This window comes from Lycorma delicatula, chromosome 11, assembly GCF_047948215.1.
Source record: "Lycorma delicatula isolate Av1 chromosome 11, ASM4794821v1, whole genome shotgun sequence".
In the NCBI taxonomy this organism is placed as follows: Eukaryota; Metazoa; Arthropoda; class Insecta; order Hemiptera; family Fulgoridae; genus Lycorma; species Lycorma delicatula.
The window spans coordinates 40,863,911-40,880,990 of NC_134465.1; the positions used below are offsets into that span (position 1 = coordinate 40,863,911).

The 17,080-nt window shown below is 30.7% G+C and overlaps 1 protein-coding gene across 1 annotated transcript in view; it reads left to right on the forward strand.

Annotated features, from left to right (window-relative positions):
- Positions 1 to 2,927, forward strand: part of LOC142332517 (uncharacterized) — a 103,723-nt gene extending 100,796 nt beyond the window's left edge. Inside the window, exon 11 of the mRNA XM_075378964.1 lies at positions 2,502 to 2,927. Coding sequence (XP_075235079.1) covers positions 2,502 to 2,927 — 426 coding nt within the window. The remainder of the gene's footprint in view (positions 1 to 2,501) is intronic.
- Positions 2,928 to 17,080: the final 14,153 nt, after the last annotated feature.

The window sequence follows — 17,080 nt, forward strand, 5'->3', positions numbered from 1 at the left end:
CATCAAAATAAAAACAACTGTGTTGTAAATGTTGCACTATAAGATCAAATTTTACAGTTTATTTTGTAGGAATGTCTACTTTCATTTGTTAACCTCATAATTTTTCTAAGACATTGGAAGAAAAAATATATCTGATAATTTTTCTCAATTATTATTTTTAAATTATTTTAGAATTTAGATGTTAGCAGGAATGAAAGCTCCAGCCAGCTTTACTTGATTGGTACTTCAGCCACAATTTGGTTTTAGTGCCTTCCTTCAGAATAGAAAACACAGCCCTCAGATTTTCAGCAGGTAAGGTCTCTACATCTGTGAAAGAAGTAGCTTATTCATCAAGCTACTAGAAGTTGCCAGCATAGTACTGTAAGTGGAGCTGGGACAGAAGGGAAAAAATAGGATAAGAACAGAAGGAAAAGATTCACCAATAGAAAGACTGATCACAGTAGCTTATTCTAACAAGAACCTTTGAATTATTATAATGTCAAAAATGATGGGATATCACAGATAGATAATAAAACTTCTACAATATTAGTCCACAAAGCCTCATTACCATATTACCAGTTCATTCTCATCAACTCTGAAAACATTTTTGCTTACCATTCAAGAAGTTAAAAAATGGCTCTGACCACTTTTTGTTGCAAATTGTATATCAAATCAACTTTTCAAAAATTCTATGGCCTTTCATCTTAATCATGAGGATTCTCGGAACTTCATACTCTACTGTTTTGGCTGTTAATGTATCCAGAAAGATTTGAAATCATACTTCATTTGAATAAAGAACATTATCTAAAATATACACAACATGTCAAATGAAACATTTGAATCACCTACAGTATTGAATTCATCTGTTAAAAGTCTGGTTCTCCAAGTTCTTATATTACTCGAATTCAATATGAGTGTAAGTTGAGTTTTTTGTAGTTTTGTGAACAACCCCGATCAAAAGTTTAATCTGTTGAAAAGGTTTCCTAGTGAACATAAAAGCAAATAACGATTGTTTAAACTATCATCATGTAAACCAATGGATGATAACCACTATGTTCATGATTTGTTATATTTCCTGTTTAAAATCTAGAAACTAAATAAATATAAAAGTTTAGATTTTTTTATAATGATTAATTAATTCATCACAGAAGCTTTTAAAGCTTGTACATTTTTTTTTTTTGCCTTCAGTCATTTGACTGATTTAATGCAACTCTCCAAGATTCCCTATCTAGTGTTACACATTTCATTTCGGTATAACCCCTACATCCTACATCCCTAACAATTTGTTTTACAAATTCCAAATGTTCCCTGCCTAGAAAATTTTTTCCTTCTACCTGACCCTCTAATATTAAAGCGACTATTCCAGGATGCCTTAATATGTGGCCTATAAGTCTGTCTCTTCTTTTAACTATATTTTTCCAAATGTTTCTTTCTTTATTGATTTGCCGCAACACCTCTTCATTTGTCACTTTATCCACCCACCTGATCTTTAACATTCTCCTATAGTACCACATTTCAAAAGCTTCTAATCTTTTCTTCTCAGGTACTCCGATCGTCCAAGTTTCACTTCCATATAAAGTGACGCTGCAAACATATACTTTCAAAAATCTTTTCCTGACATTTAAATTAATTTTTGATGTAAACAAATTATATTTCTGACTGAAAGCTCGTTTTGCCTGTGCTATTTGGCATTTTATGTTACTCCTGCTTCGTCCATCTTTAGTAATTCTACTTCCCAAACAACAAAATTCTTTTACCTCCATAATCTTTTCTCTTCCTATTTTCACATTCAGTGGTCTATCTTCATTATTTCTACTACATTTCATTACTTTTGTTTTGTTCTTGTTTATTTTCATGTGAAAATGAAATTTTATAGCATAAGAAAAATGCCATGCCTGACCAGAATTCAAACCCGGGATCACCAGTTGAAAGGCTGAAACTCTACCACAGAAATCGGCTCTATTTGATACCACACTATACATAACCATAAAAATATTCTAGCATTCAGAATAAGAACTCACAATTAAATAATGTTTCATGGTACATATACTATACTTGCCAAAACTTCTGTGAATCTACTGACATCAACACAGGGGTGACGAGTCACATAATTTATGCATTTTGATCTTGCTTAGTATGGTCTTTCAAAGAAATCATCCTTGACAGGAAGACTAACTGTAATCACTAACTTACAAATGTAGGATAAACATTTGTTTTGAGTTGCACGATTTTATGGATATACTGGATAAAACATTTATGTATATTTAAAATTGGAATATTTTATTTAGTAACTACAGTACTTCAAAATTCATGAACAACACAATGACTTCATTATTCTATGTATTTTCAGTTATAGAAACTTCATTTTTGGATGCTTAGAAACATTTAAAATTATCGTAAATAATTACTGTTATACAGAATCTGTATAAAACTCAAAATTATTTAACTTTTTAATCTTTATGTGATAAAGTTATCTGTTGTCTAGACAATAAAAATAACAATTCTGCGCCGTATTTTTTCAGGTGGAAATCAATAGAATTGCTGCTCCTACACATTCATCTAATTTACGTGATAAACGTAATAATAGAATTAGCATTGAAGAATTGATATGTAAACGACACGTTCATCATTTATCATCGATGAGTGGTTCATCCAAAGATGAAATAATAGAGGTGAATTTCCCACGTAAATGGTGGCAAGAACTAGCAAAATATATTTTTACACAGGGTTTTTATCGTGACATAAATTTACCACGTCTTAAACTTACTAGGCCGAGTAAATATCCTGTTCGATTAAAAAAACGTATTAAAAAAGTTCAGTCTCCTTTTCCAATACATGTTAATTATATTGAATTTAGTTCTAATGATTCTGATACTGATTGCATACAATTATGTCCTTGTTTAATTTTATCTTCTTATACAAATAGTTTGTACACCAGTATAACATAGTAATCCATTTAGTTGCTGACTTTTTAAAAATATTTTATGTTTGTAAAACAGTATTTTTTAATATTTTTCTGGGTTATTTAAATTATTCATAAGAAGTATAAAAATGTGTATATTTTCTGAATCAATCAATTCTGTTAAAGCTTGTCAAAAGTTATAACTTCAAGTTTATATGAATTATTATTCTTGGTGTTCACATCAAAGAAATGTTAAGCACTACTTGGAAATACTAATCACTAATTTCATTTTTTTGGACACCAATAAAAAAGATTTGGTTCAGTTATTTCTAAGGAAATTTTCTGTGAAGGAAGAATGATTTTAATTAACAACAACTAAAGCAGTAATTTTAATTGAAGTTGAAAACTAATGTTGAGAGTAGAAGAACTGTTAGGGAAACTTCTAAATATTACAAGGCATTCATAAGATATATGGAGGTTAGCGAATGTTACAATAATCCTGATTATTCCTCTTAGCAGATGGTTTTAAAGAAACTATAAAATTTGGAATAAATATTACTTTCAGAATTACTCAAATGGAGTAAGATGCACTGGTACTGAAAAGCTTGGTATTCATTTTTTATTTTTAGGAATGTTTCAGGAAAAATCCTTTATTAGCAATAACAGTATATTATTACAAGTAGGATATTATTAAATGTGATATACTATATATATTAGTATATATATTTATATATATTATATAGTATATTATAAATAATATATTATAGTATATTATTTATATATAGTATATATAGTATATCACATTTAATAATATACGCTGTATATATATATATATACATAGAAAAATAGAAGCTACTATTCAAACATGCACACAAAATGCGGTATCCTTTTTTTGGATTCAATGAATTTTATAATATTAAGAAATGCAAAATCCTGCTTATCCAAAGTTTTGATCTATTAAATATATTCCCTTATTACAATAAAAAAAAAAATACTAGATTCAACTTTGGGCCCTTGAATGTTTTCTTAATGTACTTTCTGATCATAAATCTTAAAATATAATTTGACAAGAAAATGGAAAACCTCTATTTATTTCATCATTAAAAAAATAATAAACAATGTCTCCATGTGCAAAATAGATTCTAAGACATCTTACTGAAGATCATAATGAAACCAGTCTGTATATATAGGAAACCTAAGATATGGGACTAACTGATTCAAGAAAATTCATTTTTTAATAGAATAATAACTTATAATAAAACATATATGCACCATAATTCAATTGACAAATTATGGTTAATCATCCTGGTTCACTGATCAGGAAAAAATGTATAAACATAGATTAGACTCATGTCTATTGGTTATTGCACAGTCAGTTTATTAGCAGTGAAAAAGCTAATGTGTATATAAAACCAGCTCAGACTTCAAAAAGAATTGTTTGTTACCAATGTAAAAGCTAAATGTTCAAAAAGATAAAAGTTTATAATATTAGGTGGAGATTATGTTGAAAAGTAGGTAAGTTGTTAAATTTATTTATTAAACTGTATTAAATGTTTAAATATGTATAAATGTTATTTAATTAAACTGTAAAAATCATTTGTCTCTCTTCTTATTGAATGATCCTTACATTAATTGTCATTCATGAGCTGATATATAAAGCAAAGTAAAATATTCCAAAACTAGTTCACTGTCTAAATTAATTTTTAGTATTTAAAAAACTTAAATACTAAAAATAAATAGATTTTGAAATAATTTTAAATATATAGATATAATTTTAAATATATATATATATATTTTAAAAATAAATAATTTTGAAATATGAGGATGTTTTCCAAAGCAAACACGTCTTTTGATATAAAAACTGAAATAAGCAAAATAGAAAAAAACTTTATTATTACAAATTAAACTTACATCTATATACTATTTTTCTATATATTTTCCATTCACTCATTTATATTTATAACATAGTAATTTATCTAGTTGCTGACTTTTCTGAAAATATTTATGTTATTTTTTAATATTTTTCTGGGTTTCATCTACTACTCAAATCATTCAAAAGAAGTATAAAAATGTGTATATTTTGTGAATCAATCAATTTTTGTTAAAGCCTGTCAAAATTTATAACTTCAATTTAGATATGTAATTGATTATTCTTGCTGTTCACATCAGAGAAATGCACTTGTAAATACTCATCACTAATTTCCTTTTTTTGGAAACCAATAAATAAAATTTTGATCAGTTATTTCCAAAGAAATCTTTTGTGAAAGGAAGAAAAATGATTCATTTTTAATTTTTTCCAATAACTCATTCATTTTTTATACTGGCTTACCAGCTTCATTATTCCATTACTGAAGAATTCTCCCTCTTGTGATTTAAACCAATTAATTACTTACTCTGTTTTGCTCATCTCCAAACAATGGCTTGCATTGTTTTAAATGGAGAAAAAGCTAATAATCACTCAGTGCAATTCCGGACTATAAGGCAGATGTTCAAAGATCCAACAAAATTGTCACAGTTCTTCAGTGATTTTGATTGTTATGTGAGGTAGTGCATTATCATGGAGAAACAAAATCCCATCAGTTAGCTTCCTGCACCTTTTGTTTTGAAGTGAACTAAATTTTGTAAGCGTTTCACAGTACGTATTAGCATTAACAGTTCTTCCATGTTCGATAAATTCAATCAACAATATTCCTCTGGCATCCCGAAAAATCTTAGCCATAAGCTTTTTCATTGAACTTTCTCGCTTAAACTTTTTGGGCTTTGGGGAAGACGAATGCTGCCATCGCATTGATTGCTGCTTTGTCTGAACATTTGAATAAGATCCATGTTTCATCACCAGTCACAATGTGTTTCCATAAATCATCACCTTCATTTTAGTAGTGTCTCAAAAATGTTTGAGCTGCAGCAAGATGTTTTTCTTTGTGTGTTTCTGTCAACATTTTTGGTACCCATCTGGAATATGACTTTCTGTAACCCAGTTTTTCAGTTAAAATGTCATAAATTACTGATTGCAAAATGAAAGGAAATTCAATTGATAATTGACAGACAGACAGCCTTCTATTTTCATGGATTTTTGCATTCTCATTATCAGTCAATTCATGTGCAATGACAGCCAGGCAACCACTACATTCTTCATCATGAACATCGTTCTTCCTCCATGAAACAAACGACACCATTTTACCATCACACATAACACTGGGTCAGTCTGAATACTGATCGCACTTCACAACTCACAGGCTTACTTATTGTAGCACTAATTTCAGCCAGGCTATACACAGCAACTAACATGAATAATGTTAACCTATTGTTGCAAGCAGATGATCATTAAAATAAATAAACTTGCCACACTAGTGCCATCAATTTCCACTGCATCTAATGGCAGCAAATTAAAAACAGCCCTTACTTAAAAAACATTTCATATTTACATCTTTTGAATTAGGTAGTAATTCATACATGTTTATATTTGAAAAAGAGATATATCAAATGAAGTATAAACACACAAAACATCAGAGATTATTGTCAGTAACTGGTCATTTGTAAACATCAGCCACTAACAATCTATTAGTAGAATGACCAAGTCTTTTACTCAAATAACACAATCATGTTTATATAGAAGAAGAGCTACTGTTATGAGTGGATATAGAAGATTGAATAAAAATAATAATAATAAAGACATCAAATCATCCAAATAAAACCTTTCCTTAAAAGTTTTCATTAAGTTACATTTGGCTGACTTCAAAACTACTGAAGTTTTTTCATATAAAATTTTTTTTTATTATAGATAAATAGTTAGCATTGTAATTAATAATATAAGTTATGTTTTGTCACATATCTTACTTTATTATTTATGATTAAAATTTAATACATAATAATTTCATTAAATTTAGAAATTGATTTCAATATTTTTATTTTGAAAAATTGGTTAAATACCATATGATAATTTTATTTGTTCTATTAAATTTTATCAGAGAATAAAGACTTTTTCTAACTTTGAAACCTACATTCTTTTATGTTCCTTTTTATATTTTATTTTTATTTACAAAGAAAGAATTACAGCAGAGTTACCAAAATTACTTGGAAAGCATGCAAGTGGAAAAAGACCATTTTATAAAGTTGTTTTAATCTATATATATAAAAATGAATGTTTGTCTGTCTCTATGCCTCTTATGCCTTCCTAAACCGTTCATCCGATTGCGATGAAATTTTGATAAGTTGTTGTGTGCACGCCCGCGAAGGTTTCTGACTAGTTTCGACCCGCTAGGTGGCACTGTGGTCGAGATATTTTGATTGTATTTATGGTCCGATTTGGCTCATATTCAGAATATGTGTTACTTACACGGAAATACCTCTACAAAAAATGGACCCGCTAGATGGTGCTGGGAGTTGAGATATTTGGAAAAATTGTATTTATGGACCGATCTGGCTTATATTCAGAATACATATTAGTTATGCGAAAAGAGAAATTTTTGCAAAAACTCTACCTGCTAGGTGGCGCCGGTGTCAAGATATTTGCGAAACAAAGAAAGAAATATACAGACTTTTTTCTTCTATAGATATAAAAGGCAATGTTCGTATAGACTAAAAAACTACTAGACCGATTTACACTACTGGTCCGATTTAAAAGGAAAGAGAGGAAGTGAGGAAAAGAAAAAAGAACAGGGAAATAGGAAAAAAGAGATAAAGTGAAAGGTTAAATTTTATGAAGTTCCATAATGTTAATCTTTTTAAAGTTTAGCAATAGCGAAGCATTGCCGGGTCTGCTAGTGTTTTTATAAATGGTCCTTTAATCATTCATTTTTTCCAATTAATTTTCTGTTTATGTTACTGTTAACATTTGAAGTACATGTAATAAATTAGAATTAAATTAAAGAATTAAAAGCAATCTGATCTCTTGTTTTGAAGCATCTTAGTAAAACACTAAGATTTTCATCATTATTATTTATTGTGCTTACTAAGATCTCATCGGAAGTATAATATCCCTCAAAAATTCAAAACATGTTTTCAAGGTACAAAAATGGTTTGTCAGATCATTTTTTGGTACCTGTAAGTATGAATCATATATAGCAATATTTAGAAAATTATTGTTGCATTTATTTTTATAAATGTGTGGAATCTGCTTAAGTGAGTAGTCATATATGTATAAAAAATAATAACATCCACTGCTATCAAACTAGACAATGGAATTGTTTTCATGTAATTCAACAATTCTTCACCTTATGAAAGAAAGGGCCTTAATAATTGTAAGCTTCCATTGCCATTTTTTAATAAACTGACCTAGCTAAAAGCTCTTCATAACAATATTTAAAATAAAATTATAAGATTTTCTCGTTTACAGAAACAATATAACTCTGCCGATGAATTTTTAAATATTAATTAAAAAAAGCTTTCTGCATCTCTATTGAATGGTGTACATTTCGTAACATTTTGTAACTTAGTACATTTCGTAACTTCATATATTTATTTCATCATTATTTAATACATTTGTACACTTAATACATTTATTTAACTAATATACACTTTAATCATATCTAATTTTTATTTTATAATTAATTGTGTATTCTATGATGCTGCTCTGATTTTACCATTGTTTCCCTTGATCTAACCAGGCAAATGCTGAAACATTCCCTTTTTTAACTGTGCAGTACTGCATCACATCTACCCTTTCTTGATGTGATTTGCTTAATGTATTATGTACCGATCAGGGTAAAGCTTTATTGATTTATTTAAAGTGCTTAATTTCTACCACCTTACAGGTAAAACCTGTAAGGTTTTATACTACCTGTTTTACCAGGTAGGTAAAACCTTATAGGTTTTAGGTATCTTATGTACCTTAGGTACATACTATACAGTACTAATTTTCTTTATTTTATAAAACACTAGACTGGCTTAATATTTTTTAATAACATTAAAATTTAAGCTAGTAGGCAAAATCATGCAATAACAATAAAAGATTTTAACCAACTTTCAACTTAGTCAATCATGAAATTGTTTCTTTCCACAGAACAAGATTTAATTGTTTTCTTTTGCAAAGTCTAAATTTAAGTTTTCTTTCTCACAAGTAATAAATAAATACTACTTGTTTTTTTATTGTCTTTGTATCATTTGAAGAATACAGTGAAGAATACATGTGAAGAATACAGAACAATTAGTTTACTAGTCATGCATCAAAAATCTTAACTAGAATTCTATACAGAAGAATTGAGAGGAGAGTGGAAGAAGTGTTAGGAGAACACCAATTTGGTTTCAGGAAAAGTATAGGGACAAGGGAAGCAATTTTAGGCCTCAGATTAATAGTAGAAGGAAGATTAAAGAAAAACAAACCAACATACTTGGCGTTTATAGACCTAGAAAGGCATTCGATAACGTAGACTGAAATAAAATGTTCAGCATTTTAAAAAAATTAGGGTTCAAATACAGAGATAGAAGAACAATTGCTAACATGTACAGGAACCAAACAGCAACAGTAACAATTGAAGAACATAAGAAAGAAGCCATAATAAGAAAGGTATCTCCGTTACTTTTTAATCTTTACATGGAACTAGCAGTTAATGATGTTAAAGAACAATTTAGATTCGGAGTAACAGTACAAGCTGAAAAGATAAAGATGCTACGATTTGCTGATGATATAGTAATTCTAGTTTAGAAGAAACAATGAACGGCATAGATGAAGTCATACGCAAGAACTATCGCATGAAAATAAACAAGAACAAAACAAAAGTAATGAAATGTAGTAGAAATAACAAAGATGGACCACTGAATGTGAAAATAGGAGGAGAAAAGATTATGGAGGTAGAAGAATTTTGTTATTTGGGAAGTAGAATTACTAAAGATGGACGAAGCAGGAGCGATATAAAATGCCGAACAGCACAAGCTAAACGAGCCTTCAGTAAGAAATATAATTTGTTTACATCAAAAATTAATTTAAATGTCAGGAAAAGATTTTTGAAAGTATATGTTTGGAGTATTGCTTTATATGAAAGTGAAACTTGGACAATCTGAGTATCTGAGAAGAAAAGATTAGAAGCTTTTGAAATGTAGTGCTGCGGGAGAATGTTAAAAATCAGATGGGTGGATAAAGTGACAAATGAAGAGATATTGCGGCAAATAGATGAAGAAAGAAGCATTTGAGAAATATAGACAGACTTATAGGCCACATACTAAGGCATCCTGGAATAGTCGCTTTAATATTGGAAGGACAGGTAGAAGGAAAAAATTGTGTAGGCAGTCCACGTTTATAATATGTAAAACAAATTGTTAGGGATGTAGGATGTACAGGGTATACTGAAATGAAACGACTAGCACTAGATAGGGAATCTTGGAGAGCTGCATCAAACCAGTCAAATGACTGAAGACAAAAAAAAAGTATCATTTATAGGTTCTCATTCATGTTCGTTTGTTTAGTAATTAGTAGAGTATTTACAAAAACCCATACCCTTCATTTGAAATTTTTTAGTTTCACCATGGAGGCTTGATAGTCTCATACAAAGAAGTAAATAATTTTTAGACAGGAGTTTGGGGCATTTTCTTTTTATACTGTAAGAACATTTTTGAAACTAGTTAAAAAATATTAAATTACCATGAATTTGATTATAGCTATCTTAGCATGTTTTTCTCAAAATTGTTATTTTTTCAATGTCATTAAAAAAACAAACAAACACTTTCCATCCAAAATTTTTGAGTTGCCTCAACATTAAGTGCTTGGGATGTGGATATGTCAAACTAAAAAATATATCATTTCAAGGTAAGAACATTTGCTCTTTTTATGTTTAATGATTGAAAAGTTATTGAAGTTTACTAACATACAGATTGTTCGAGCTAAAGGTATCGAAAAGTAATAGCTTATATTATTAAGAGAACTACTTAATATAATTTAATAGATTTTTTTTAATAAGCACAGCAACTAATAAGTTTTAATACAGTTTAATATATGTCAAGTAATATGTGTGTGCATGGTTTGTAGCTCAGCAGACATCTAGATGATAATCTAACTTACCAGGTGTTTAAGAGCATCTGCAGCATTATAAAACCAACAGCTTCAATAATTTTCTGTTTTAAATCGCCCAAATCTCAAACTTTTCTTTGGTACCCACAACTTTTAATGAATCCCCAAGCAAAAATGTCAGGAGTGATATCCATTGATCTAGATATTATGCAGTTGGATCTTCTCATTCGATCCATCATCCAGAGAAAGTGTTGTTCAAGAACACAGTAACATCTTGATGAAAGTGTGGTGAAGCCTGCAGGAATCTGAGGAACAACACAGTTCTTAAGCATGTCTAGGTAAGCGTGTCCTGTTCATGAAAAAAAAAATGGATCGATGATGCCATTCTTGTGCAGTCCTAACCAGACATTGATTTTTGATGTGTCCCTTTCATTTTTGATTACTGTTAGGAGGTATGCGATTCCCCAAATTTGACGATTGTGTGTTTGTTAACTTACCTGCACATATGAAAGGTTACCTCATCAGTAAATAACGTATCAAGATAATTTATATTGCTTTTGACATGGTGCTTTACTTCTGCAATAAACTGATATCATAGCTGGCAATCATTTTATTTAATGTGATAAAGGAATTGTAACTTGTATACTTGCAAACTAAGCCACTTATGAACAATGTCACGAACAGTGGAACAAGGAATTTGCAGTTTAACCCCGCCTAATTGACTTTCCAGGACTAGCAGTAAATGTGTTGTGTACACACTATATTTAGTTAGTCTCATTGCTAACTGAAACTTTTGGATAATTCCCAATTTGCGAAACCAAACTTCCATTCTCTCTTAAAGCTGTATCTCACTGACCAATAGACTTGGATATAGGAAAATTGATATTCCATTCAGTTTGTACACACCATTGAACACATATACTGATTGAAACTCCTCTAACCAAAGCACACACTGAACCTTTTGTTATAGCGTCCACATCTCAACTGACTACAGTTGCATTGTGAGTCGGCTTGCCTGCACTTGTGTATTCTCCTGACCTTAAAAGTATACACAATAAATATTGGAGATATTTCCTTGTGATTGAGTATACGTTTAAAACATTATGATGACTGGTTTTCTAAATATAGGCCATTAGTTTTGAATATCTTTATCTCAAACACTCTACATATAAAATTGAAAATATAAATAAATTACATTCACTGTATTTTATTTATTAGTGCAAATAAATGAACAACAAAAACTGCTGCTGAACAGAACTCATTAACCGAGAAAGGTGCCTTTTGATCCTTAAAAACTGTAAAATTATAAAATCAAAACACATCATCCAGACAGCGAGTTCTGTTCACTTATTTAATTTTTATTATTTGTTTGCTTACTTGGTGGTTCATTTATTATCAATTAAAAAATATATATATATATATATATATATATGTTTAATATTGTAAAATATAATAATTTTTAATCCAGCTATAATTTTGGTTTCAGCTATTAAGCCCACACAAAACAAAAAGATTTAGAAATTTTCATGAACAGAATAAAGCATTTTTCAGATTATCTAATAGTAAAAAGTTTCAAAATTATAAACATCTAAGACAAACTAATTATAAAAAAATGTATGGCAAGTTACTTGACACAGTCAGTAAAACCAATATTATGTTTTATTTATTTGTACTTGTTAATTTTATTTTAAGTGTATCACTATCAGGATCTAGTAAATTCGAAAAATTACAACAAAATTTAAATGAGGATTTTTCTTAGATTTTTGAGTGAATTAAAAATCCACTATTGTTTGAAATTCTACCATTTTTTCAATATGGTGGGAACTTCATTTTTTTAGAGACCACCAATTTTTGAATACATTACATAAATATTCTTAGATATTTTCCCTAAAATGCAGCCATTCAGGAGCTAAACACCTCATTTCCAGTTGTACTGATTGACAATATGTACCTCATAAATTAAACCTAAGTGTAGTGTTGTAATTTTATTCTTTCATTATTGTTTCAATGGATTTTTATTTTTATAAATTTTAGTTCACTTTAAAAAATTTTGACATTACATGACAAAATCCTCCTCTAAAAATTTTGACATTACATGACAAAATCCTCCTCTAAAAATTTTGACATTACATGACAAAATCCTCCTCTATGAATCATGAGACCTTGCCGTTGGTGAGAGGGCTTGAGTGCTCAGGGATACAGAGTAGCTGGACCGAAGGTGCAACCATATCGGAGAGGTATCTGTTGAGAGCCAGACTAAGGAATGATTCCTGAAAGAGGGCAGCAGCTCTTTCAGTAGTTGTTAGGCCCGTGAGTCAGGACGACTTAAACGGCCGTATCAACATCACTCAGTCCTCTGAGTACTGCGCAGCTGAAAGCAATGGAAAACTACAGCTGCTTTTTTTCCAAGAAAATGTGGCTCTCTGCATTTTCACATAGCAATAATGGAGGCGCGCCTTCCTTGGTAAAATATTTCGGAGGTAAAATAGTCCCCCGTTCGGATCTCCGGGTGGGGACTACTAAGGAAGGGGTCACCAGAAAATTAAAAAATAACATTCTACGAGTCGGAGCGTGGAATGTTAGAAGCTTAAAAAAGGTTGGTAGGCTAGAAAATTTAAAAAGGGAAATGGGTAGGACAAATGTGGATATAGTAGGAATTAGTGAGGTTCGGTGGGAAGAGGAAGGCGACTTTTGGTCAGGTGATTTTAGAGTAATTAACTCAGCGTCAAATAATGGGCAGGCAGGAGTAGGTTTTGTGATGAACAAGAAGATAGGGAGGAGAGTGGAGTATTTCAAAACGCATAGCGATAGAATCATTGTAATAAGGATAAAATCAAAACCGAAACCGACAACGATTGTTAACGTCTATATGCCTACAAGCGCCCATGATGATGATGAGGTAGAGTGTGTATACGAAGAGATTGATGAAGCAATTAAACACGTAAAAGGAGATGAAAATTTAATAATAGTTGGAGATTGGAATGCAAGCATTGGAAAAGGCAGGGAAGGAAATATAGTGGGTGAATACGGGCTGGGCAAAAGGAATGAAAGAGGGGACCGACTTATAGAATTTTGCACAAAGTAATAGGCGGAATAAAGAGAACTGATAGAAAACCTTGTGTTTCAGACGATATATTGCAGCTGATGGATGAACGTAGAAAATATAAGAATGCTAGTGATGAAGAAAGTAAAAGGAACTATCGGCAATTAAGAAATGCTATAAACAGGAAGTGCAAACTGGTGAAAGAAGAGTGGAGAAAAGTGTTCAGAAGTGGAAAGAGAAATGAACATTGGTAAAATAGACGGAGCAACAGGAAAGTTAAGGAAAATTTTGGGGTACATAAATTAAAATCTAATAATGTGTTAAACAAAGATGGTACACCAATATATAATACGAAAGGTAAAGTCGATAGATGGGTGGAATATATTGAAGAGTTATACGGAGGAAATGAATTAGAAAATGGTGATATAGAGGAAGAAGAGTAAGTTGAGGAAGATGAAATGGGAGAAACAATACTGAGATCTGAATTTAAGAGAGCATTAAAAGATTTAAATGGCAGAAAGGCTCCTGGCATAGACGGAATACCTAGCGATTGATAGATTATACAAACTGGTGTGTAATATTTATGAAAATGGGGAATTTCCATCAGACTTCAAAAAAAGTGTTATAGTTATGATACCAAAGAAAGCAGGGGCAGATAAATGTGAAGAATACAGAACAATCAGTTAACTAGTCATGCATCAAAAATCTTAACTAGAATTTTATACAGAAGAATTGAGAGGAGAGTGGAAGAAGTGTTAGGAGAAGACCAATTTGGTTTCAGGAAAAGTATAGGGACAAGGGAAGCAATTTTAGGCCTCAGATTAATAGTAGAAGGAAGATTAAAGAAAAACAAACCTACATACTTGGCGTTTATAGACCTAGAAAAGGCTTTCGATAACGTAGACTGGAATAAAATGTTCAGCATTTTAAAAAAATTAGGGTTCAAATACAGAGATAGAAGAACAATTGCTAACATGTACAGGAACCAAACAGCAACAGTAACAATTGAAGAACATAAGAAAGAAGCCATAATAAGAAGGTATCTCCATTACTTTTTAATCTTTACATGGAACTAGCAGTTAATGATGTTAAAGAACAATTTAGATTCGGAGTAACAGTACAAGGTGAAAAGATAAAGATGCTACGATTTGCTGATTATATAGTAATTCTAGTTTAGAAGAAACAATGAACGGCATAGATGAAGTCATACGCAAGAACTATCGCATGAAAATAAACAAGAACAATACAAAAGTAATGAAATGTAGTAGAAATAACAAAGATGGACCACTGAATGTGAAAATAGGAGGAGAAAAGATTATGGAGGTAGAAGAATTTTGTTATTTGGGAAGTAAAATTACTAAAGATGGACGAAGCAGGAGCGATATAAAATGCCGAATAGCACAAGCTAAACGAGCCTTCAGTAAGAAATATAATTTGTTTACATCAAAAATTAATTTAAATGTCAGGAAAAGATTTTTGAAAGTGTATGTTTGGAGTGTCGCTTTATATGGAAGTGAAACTTGGACAATCGGAGTATCTGAGAAGAAAAGATTAGAAGCTTTTGAAATGTAGTGCTGCGGGAGAATGTTAAAAATCAGATGGGTGGATAAAGTGACAAATGAAGAGGTATTGCGGCAAATAGTTGAAGAAAGAAGTATTTGGAAAAATATAGTTAAAAGAAGAGACAGACTTATAGGCCACATACTAAGGCATCCTGGAATAGTCGCTTTAATATTGGAAGGACAGGTAGAAGGGAAAAATTGTGTAGGCAGGCCACGTTTGGAGTATGTAAAACAAATTGCTGGGGATGTAGGATGTAGAGGGTATACTGAAATGAAACGACTAGCACTAGATAAGGAATCTTGGAGAGCTGCATCAAACCAGTCAAATGACTGAAGACAAAAAAAAAAAAAAATGACAAAATAGCTTTTCCCAATTTACAAAAATTAAATTTATTGGATCAAATTTTATGCTAATTTATTATTCTAGCAAATAAATAAATAAAGTTTATATTTTATATATATATATATATTCCGTTCCACATCGAGACGTCTTGTGTTAGAATCCCGCGCAGAGCGGTCATATCATACTCTTAGTCCCGATGGACTCCATTCTTTGTTCGGATGAACGTTAGCTTTAATGTTTTATTTAATTTTATATTTTTTCTATTTTTATATGTCAAGTTATTCAAGACAATAATTCATTAAACCATTATTCAACAAGCTACAAGGTGTTGTCATTCATCACCTTTGAAAATACAGTCCAACCTCACTCTAAAATCTACCATATATATATATATATATATATATATATATATATATACAGTAGACTCAACTATCCGGCCTAGTTAAAAAAGAAAAATTATTCATAATGATATGAGGAATAATTTACTTTCCTAGGTTGTTGCAAGCACACATCTGCTTCAATCCTTGTACGTACCATGTGCATAACACAAGTTGAAACATGCAAAGCGCAGATTTCCCTCTATCCTGTTTTTCACTTCATCAGTTGTGTATTGGATCTCAACAAGTGTGGAATACATTTGCCACTGTTCCTGGTTACTTTAATAAACCTGTTGTTTGGTGTGTTTCATTGTTTTTCTTTATTAAAGATTATCAAATGGGTAATAAATGAAAAAAGGTTGTAGTGACTACAAAGGAGAAACTGTCCATTATAAAGCAACTGATCTCTGGAATAATGGCAGAAAATATTGCTTCAAAGGTAGGATCTGGAAAAGTATGTTTGGAGACTAGACGAAAAATCGAGTAGAAATTGATAAGTGGTGTTCTACCCAATCCAGTGTAAGTGGAATGAAATTAAGAAAAATAATGCTGAAAGATAAACATAAAGAAATTGAGGAAGCTTTATTTTTATGGCATGAATACTTAAGAGGAAAAGGCTTGTCTGTCACTGGGCTGATATTGCAGGAAAAAACATTGCAATTTAAGCAACAAATAGAAAATTCAGAATTTATGCCAGTGATGGATGGTTAGATCAATGGAAAAAAACAATTCAGTATTCACCTGATTACCTTAAATGGGGAGGATTTATCTGTTGATACAGAGGCTGAACTTTTGATCAAATACTATATTTTTAAGCTTATTGAAAAGGAGAGAATTTCTGGAGAGCAGTTATACAATTGCGATGACACCGGTGTAAAATATAAGATGCTCCCTACAAAAACATTTTCATTAGAAAAGGAAGCCACTGCACC